The following is a 7,621-nucleotide window of genomic DNA, read 5'->3' on the forward strand; positions in this document are numbered from 1 at the left end:
TATTATGATCACTAGAGCTCACTTTTGCCGTGGTTGGAAATGACCTTTTCCCTTAATTGCTCAGGATATATTCAATCCAAACAACACTCCTAAAAAACAACTTAAAAAAAAAAAAACTTTAAGTCTGGCAAGAACTTTTTTTTTTGCAAATAAAAACATAGTACCCCAAAAATTTTTTGCAAAGACAATTTTTCTGTATGCTTAAATTAAGAAAAACTGTACCATTGTTTGTAGATAAAAGCCAGAACATACTTTGGTTTTACTTAATAGCTTATTATTGTCCCTAGCAATGTCTATTTCTAAGAGAGCAAGAACGCTAAATATTTAGACAAGAAAGCTAAATATTACTTACCATCTGAAATGTTGAGCATTGTTTTTACGTTTTCATAACTAAATGCCAATCCCAATATTTAAAAGCAGAAGTCAGAAGTCATTCTTTACTTGGAATATACTTTATCTCAGATTTAAAAAGAGAAACCGTTTTATTCAGAGTTTAAAAAAAAAAAGCTCTGAACCGACTGGGGACCCTGGGGAAGCTGCGGGCGTGGTAAATGCTTTTGATCGCACACTTTTTATTGCGGGTTCACAGCAAACTTTTGTCTTTTTTGTTTCACTCAACTTGCCAACATCTAAATCAGTGACACGGGCATTCAGAGTGTTTGACAAATAGGTTGAGATACGGGGAACATATTCACACACACACCAGTAAACGATGAGAGGAAGTTCGGGATGCAGTAAAAATAAATGCCCGAGTTTAGCTGGGTTTCACATAACACCAGTTTCATAAGGCACTTACGCCGATAAAGGAGCAGTGCCCCTGAAAATAGCACACAGGGGACACATCATTTAAATAAATGTGTTTCTTTGCCCGAACAGAAGTTCAGATCGGCTCAATTATCATTAATTTTGTTCTTTTATTTCCTTTGTGGGCGTGAACGGAGTCGTGCTCTTTGAGGGTTTTCGAGCAGCCCCCGGCTGGTGGAGGTGACCGGCGATTCTTCACCCGGCAGCCCGAAGGTTGGGGGGCGGGGATGGGGGGGCGCCTGTGTGTGTCTGTTGGCGAAAACGTGCCGTTCCTCCTAGAAGTGGAAACTTTCAGGTGGAAAACTACGTGCAAATGTTGCCGGTCCCTTAAAATCATGTTCTGAACCTTTAGAACAGGTGTCCCAGGATCGAGTCCGGAATTGTGCAACAGGCGACACAAGATTCGATAGACCTCGGTCGTCGCGCCAGCTTTTTATTACATCCAGGCAAAGCACTGGCTCCTCTCCCCCCGCGCGCCGTCGCGCGTGGATGGCCGCAGAAATTCGGCAGCCCTCGCCCTCGCTCTGCCGGGATCCCCGGGCGGTGCGGGGGTCACGGTGTGTAGGGGGAGGGCCTGCTCCCCGCAGGTCTAGAGTCCAGTCCTGGGAGAGCGAGCGTGGTGGGCGGGGGGTGGGGTGGAGGGGGTGTCCCGGGGTGGTGGAGGGGGGGCGCGCGAACCCGAGAGCCTCGGGGACCCGCAGCTCGCACCGCGCCCGCGGTGATTAGCTCCAGCGGCGCGACCCAGGAGGGCGGACTCTTTCTTAACCCTCGCTGTCTCCCCCTCCCTCTTCCTTTTTAAAGGACGCCTTGCAGGCAGAGCTGTCAGCAGCCCGGAGGCCGTTTGTACTTGGCCGCGGCCAGGCCGACTCCTGTTCCCGTGACGGACAGGGGCGGGGGTGGAGGGGCCGCGGTCCCGGGCGCCCGCACGTGGGGATCTCAAATTCTTCCTCCTTCGGGCTCCACTCGGGACCCGGCGACGGCCACGAGGAGGGGCGCTGGGCGGCGCGGGGGTCGCCAGCCCGGGACGCGATGGCTCCCTTGAGGAGTGGGGTGGGAGGCGGCCGAGGGTTCGGCGCGCCCTTCGCGCCCGCGGCAGTATGAGACCCGCAAAGGGCGGCAGTAGCAGCCCCCGCAGCAGCCTCCGCCGGCGCCTCTCGCGGGCCCCCGCCCTCTCGCCCCCGCGCACCATGCAGACCCCCGGCCTGCCGAGCCCGCGGCGCAGCCCCTGCCGCCTCCCCGGCCCCCGCTAGCCCGCGCCAAGGGGGGCCTCGGCCGCCGGGGGGCCAACCGCCCGAGCCGCGCCCCGGGAGAGGCGGCACCGCTGCCGCCCAGCCCTTCGCTCTCCTGCTGCGTCCCCTCCCGGCCGCCCCGGGCGCCCAGCGGCGATGGGGGCGCTGCTGGCGCTCTGGCTCCTCCTGGGCTGGCTGCGCTGGAGCCCGGCGGGCGCTCAGCAGTCCGGAGAATATTGCCACGGCTGGGTGGACGTGCAGGGCAACTACCACGAGGGCTTCCAGTGCCCGGAGGACTTCGACACGCTGGACGCCACCATCTGCTGCGGCTCCTGCGCGCTGCGCTACTGCTGCGCAGCGGCCGACGCCAGGCTGGAGCAGGGAAGCTGCACCAACGACCGCGGCGAGCTGGAGCACCCCGGCGTCACCGCGCGTAAGTGCCGGCCCTTGGCCCCCGCCCGGCGCCCGCGGCCCGCGCTTGTCGGCCCGCGTGCGCTCCAGGCGGTCCAGGCTCCGCGCACCGTGGTGCGGCCAGGTGGGGGCATCGAGGCGGAGCGGGTGGTCGCGTTTCGGGTCAGGCGCCCTAATTCCTTTGCAGTCCCGATTCCCTCCTCACGCGGTCTCCGCGGGTCGGCCCCAGGAAAGTTTGCAAGGGACAGCGAGGACCGCAGGGCTTGCACCCGGTGGCCCTGGGCGAGACAGCTGGAGCTCCCGGGAGCGCGGGAGGTGAGGGGAAGAGCTACGGGGACAGCGCCAGGTCGGGATGCGGTTTTTCCAGGGCGGTGGGGGCACCCCATGGCGAACCCCGGTCACTCCAGGAGTTTCGGGATTGCCGGCGGCCAGAGACCGCAACTCGTGGGGGAGCGCATCCGCAGCCCCACGGGGCCAAGGAACCTGATCCACGTTCATCCCCTCCCCCCCCTTTTTTGGTGGATCTTTGGCAGCGTTCTTAAGCCTCTGCCTCGTTCTCCCGACTTCCTTTCATTTCTCTGCATCGAATTACCCTCTCTGGCCCACCCCCTATTGTCACGCCTTTCAGAAATGCCCAGGTCCTCGAGGTGGCGATTTAGAAACCAGGGTCGCAGGGGCTGCCCGCCCCCTATTCTCAGGTCGGAAAACACGGGTCAAATTTCCGCTCACTTCAGAGCGGAGTAAATCATGACCCCAGCGGAGGAACTTTACACCTAAAAAAAAAAAAAAAAGAAAGAAAAGAAAGAAAGAGAGAAAGAAAGAAAGAAAAAAGGAAAGAGAAAAAAAAAAGGAAAAGAAAAGAAAAAGCTTTCCACCTGAATGGGAACGTCAGGGAAACCCGTTAGAGCTTGAGGCGGTGGTTTTTATGGCCGGGAAACAGGGGGAACGGGCGGAGCTAAGAGCGGGTGACACCCCAGAACTCCACAGCGGAGGTCTAGAGCGGGCAAGAGAAGGTCCCCGGGAACGAGAATTAATGGTGCCCAGAGACCCCCTCCGCCCCAGCGCTACCCGCCAAGAGAGTAATAACCCAGAGGAAAGGGGAGCTTGCTCTGCCTTAGAACTCCATTCTGCTCTCAGGGAATTTAACTTGAGCGTCAAAACTCCCAATCTGGTGGGTTGGAGAACTGGTTTCTGAAGAAAACATCTCAGGGGAACGCAGGGAAAGCGAAGCGGTCCTCGCCTGTTTAAAAAAAGATACAGACTTCCCCTTGGCTTACTCCACTCACCCTGGGGGACCCGGTTGCCCTGTGGAGTGTGTCAATGCGCAGTCTGCAGCGGGGGATGCCTTCCCGAGCCTGCCCCAACCCTCTTTGTTGGGGGGGGGTGCAGCAGGAGAGGGGGCCATCTCTGCACTCACTGAGGCGGGATCCACCGAACTCAGGGACCTTGGCTTGTGGCTCTGCCCCTTGCCAGCTGTGTAACTTGGGCAAGTTACTTAACTGTTCTGGGCCTCCTCTCAACTCTCACATGGGCATATTCTCAGAGGAGTTGGATTGTGGATTGAGTGAGTGTCTGAATGCTTAGCACTGTGCCAGCTAAGTGGTTAGTCAGTGGCTTTCCCCTCGCCTACTGAACATGACAGAGGGGATGGGAGACGGAAGAGCTTAGGCCTAAGAACCCGCAGAACCTCCGGGTTGATGGTCAGCTGTCAGTCACTGCTCTGCTCCTGTGTCTTTGGGAAGGTCAAAAACAAGCATGTTTCCACATCTGGAAAACAGAGCTTACCATGTCCACCTTACAAGAGTCTCCATGGACTTGATTCAGATAATCCATAAGAAAGAGTCAGGCACACAGTAAGGCCTTTGTCAACGCAGGTTTTCTTTCTTTTGCCTCAGCCCTGGAGGTTGCATCCAGAGGTGGCTCTATCAGACAGGGGAGACGCTGGGAGTGTCCCCAGGGAGTTGGGGGGCGGGCTCAGGGGTGGGAAATTTGATGTCTGCCTTGCACAGAGAGAAGAAAATGGGTCTGTTCTGAGGGATGCTCTCCCGGAAAGCCACCAACACTAAGAACTGTCTCACGATCTAAGGTTCGGCCTGACTTTCCCAGAGTTTGGGTGTGAGTTGAGGGGCAGAGGTGTGGCAGCCGGAGTGGGCATCCCAAATCCTTTCTGGGAAGAAGCATCCAGAGATGACACAATTCCCCGTGCAGTCACAGACACAGTTAATGGGGGCCGACTACAGATTTCTTTACACCGTTCTTTCCTTAGTCTCAAAATGGGGGTCTCACTTACAGGCTCAGTTCTCTTTGCTTAGATTGGAGATTCTTGGAAGGGAGAAGAATTTTCAGCCTGAGAGATGGGTCAGCACCCTAAGAGCCCCACCGTGATAAAACTACCAAAAACCTGGATTTAAACCCAGAGTCATGGTAACCAAACAACTCACCCTTCCCCTCCCTCCAGCGCTTGAACGGGAGGGTAGATTCTGTTCCTTCTGATTTCCAGATGTGCAATGTAACGGCTAATTGCTAACAGAGGCTCCAGTATCAGCTTGCTTCCTCCCTGCTAGGAGCAAGAACATTCTGCCATCTCACTTCCCACTTCAGAGATTACCAGCAACAAGCTCGAGAGCCTGGGCTGACAAGGGCGGCCACACCGAGCTGCTTACCTCCCACCCGTGAGCTGCCTGGAGTCTGGAGACTCTTGTCCAAACACCTGTGTCTGTCTGCTTTTACCTTTTAGAGCCCGTCTACGTTCCCTTCCTCATCGTTGGCTCCATCTTCATCGCCTTCATCATCCTGGGCTCTCTGGTGGCTGTTTATTGCTGCACCTGCTTGAGACCCAAGGAGCCCTCGCAGCAGCCAATCCGCTTCTCACTCCGCAGCTACCAGACAGAGACCTTGCCCATGATCTTGACCTCCACAAGCCTCAGGGCACCTTCCAGGCAGTCCAGCACGGCCACCAGCTCTAGCTCCACGGGGGGCTCTATCCGCAGATTCTCCTTTGCCAGAGCAGAGCCAGGCTGCCTGGTGCCCTCACCGCCCCCACCTTACACCACAGGCCACCCAATCCACCTGACGCAGCCATCTGGTTTCCTGGTGTCACCCCAATACTTCACCTACCCGCTCCAGCAGGAGCCCCCGCTGCCCGGGAAGAGCTGTCCAGACTTCAGTTCCAGCTGACAAGCCACAGAGATAAATCCAGCCGGTAGGACGACGCGGAAGACAGGTGGAGGGTTGTCGCAATGGCCACAAGGACTTCTGGGGGAATTTCCCTTGAACCCATCGTCCTGGAGGAATGTGCTAGGAAAATACAGCGCCTTCCTAGTCTACGCTTCCCGGCTCCAATCACAGGATGGGTGTGTTACAGAATTGCTTTCTGGCTTGGAAATCATGGTGATTATTACATTTCAGTTTGTGCTACTTTTATTCAAAATAGGGAGCTGCTCGACTTTAAAGTTGCAAATTGGCTGAAGATGTGTTACTGGACAGCTCAGCTATACTGTTTAGAAAGGGCCTATGTGTTCTTTTTTTCAACCTAAGTTGTTTAGTGAGTCATAATACACATCTATACATCAACAAGTGAAGAAAAACACCTGATGGTAATTATTGAAAGTTCTTTTTAAAAAAATTAACCAATCAGCAACCTGAGGGAACAGCTGAACAACCTATTTATGATTCGGAGAGCAACCTAACCATGAATAACATTAGCATTGTGAGAACAGTTACTTTTTAAATTAACAACTAAATTTTGTTTAAAATATAAGCGTGTTTTTAAAAATTTTTCGGAATACAAGATTTCCATAACCGCACAAGGAGTTTAAAGTTTTAAATATTTACCCGGATATTCATTGTAACACAGATCTTATGTAAAAGCATTTCCCCCACCCACCTGAGGGAATATTTATTGCAGACTTTTTGTTCAGCAACATTTAGTGTTTAAATGAAAGTTGGATGGTTGAGTCTTAAAACCTTTATTTGTAAAATGAGTTATGTACAAATGTAAAGATTTGTAACTTAATGTATTTACCACATTGACGGTACTAATTATTTAGTAGTCACACTGAAATTTTTTATGTTAATAACTGTGGAATTCAGAGCCCAGCTGTTGGTCACAATCACCTAATGTTAACGTATCTTAAGTGCCGCTGAATTCCATGTCTGATGATGACCCGTTTGGGCATATATCCTGCTGGGTTAGAATAAATAAAATACTTTATGTTTTTGTGAAACCCATTTGAAATTTTAGATCAAAGCTCTTCGTTTTGTCTTCTTAATGATACTCTCTGCTATTCAATAAAAGGAAATGTATTTACTTAGCACTTCATATTTTGAAATTTAAAAAAAAAATCCTGCATTGGTTTTGAATTTCATTCAGAAGCTCTTTTCTGTATCAGGGTTTGTGAAAAGCAGGGAGGGAAGTGAAATTTTATAGATTTAAAAATCGGGACATTTCTACTAAGAATCTGGATTTCTGGCTTCTTGGGACACTCGGAAGATGGGGTGTGGAGGGTCTTGGACTGCCCTGGGGTCAGGCTGGCCCTTTTTAGACCAGGAGCTTGCCATTCACCAGCCTCTGGCCTGGGCTCCCCAACCTGCCCCAGTTGCCTCAATTTTGTGACATACCTGGCTCCTGTGGGTGTTGTTTGGGAACCCAGGTTTAAAGTAATTTGCACTATCACGTGTCACCCTCAAGAGCTCTTTTCATTTTCATTTTCATTTTTTTTTAAATACAACCTACATTTATTTATTTATTTTGTATTTTAAGTAAGCTCCAAAGCCCAATGTGGGACTTGAAATCAGGACCCCGAGATTAGGAGTCACATGCTCTACTAACTGAGCCAGCCAGGCGTCCCTCAATAGTCTTTTTAAAATAAGGCTACTTGGAGGTAGAATTCTGATCGAAGAGACTGGTCATGTGTCCTTGCCACTTTGCATTCTAGCTGAGGAGCAAGTTCGAAGATAACTGTGCCTGTGCCCAGTCTGATGGCAGAGGAGCTCTGACTTCTAGGCCCTGTTTTCTCCCGTGACTAAAACGGTGACTTCACATAGCCCACGCTCACCAAGATAATTAAGGGATGAAACCAAGAAAGGGAGGCAGAGAGAAGAGAAGGGCAAGAGGAAAGCTTCACAGGAGAAGGATACACATTCGTGAGCATGCTCTATGCCATTAGACTGGTTCT

General features: G+C 52.3%; 1 protein-coding gene across 1 annotated transcript; it reads left to right on the plus strand.

The window, feature by feature from the left end:
* Window positions 1-2,189: 2,189 nt before the first annotated feature.
* SHISA3 (shisa family member 3) lies at window positions 2,190-5,621 on the plus strand (the record flags this gene model as incomplete). Its single annotated transcript, XM_080797437.1, has 2 exons — window positions 2,190-2,466; window positions 5,182-5,621. 2 exons carry the CDS (start codon window positions 2,190-2,192, stop codon window positions 5,619-5,621), a joined length of 717 nt encoding a protein of 238 aa, XP_080653563.1.
* Window positions 5,622-7,621: the final 2,000 nt, after the last annotated feature.

This window comes from Martes martes (genome assembly GCF_963455335.1).
Source record: "Martes martes genome assembly, chromosome: 2".
In the NCBI taxonomy this organism is placed as follows: domain Eukaryota; kingdom Metazoa; phylum Chordata; class Mammalia; order Carnivora; family Mustelidae; genus Martes; species Martes martes.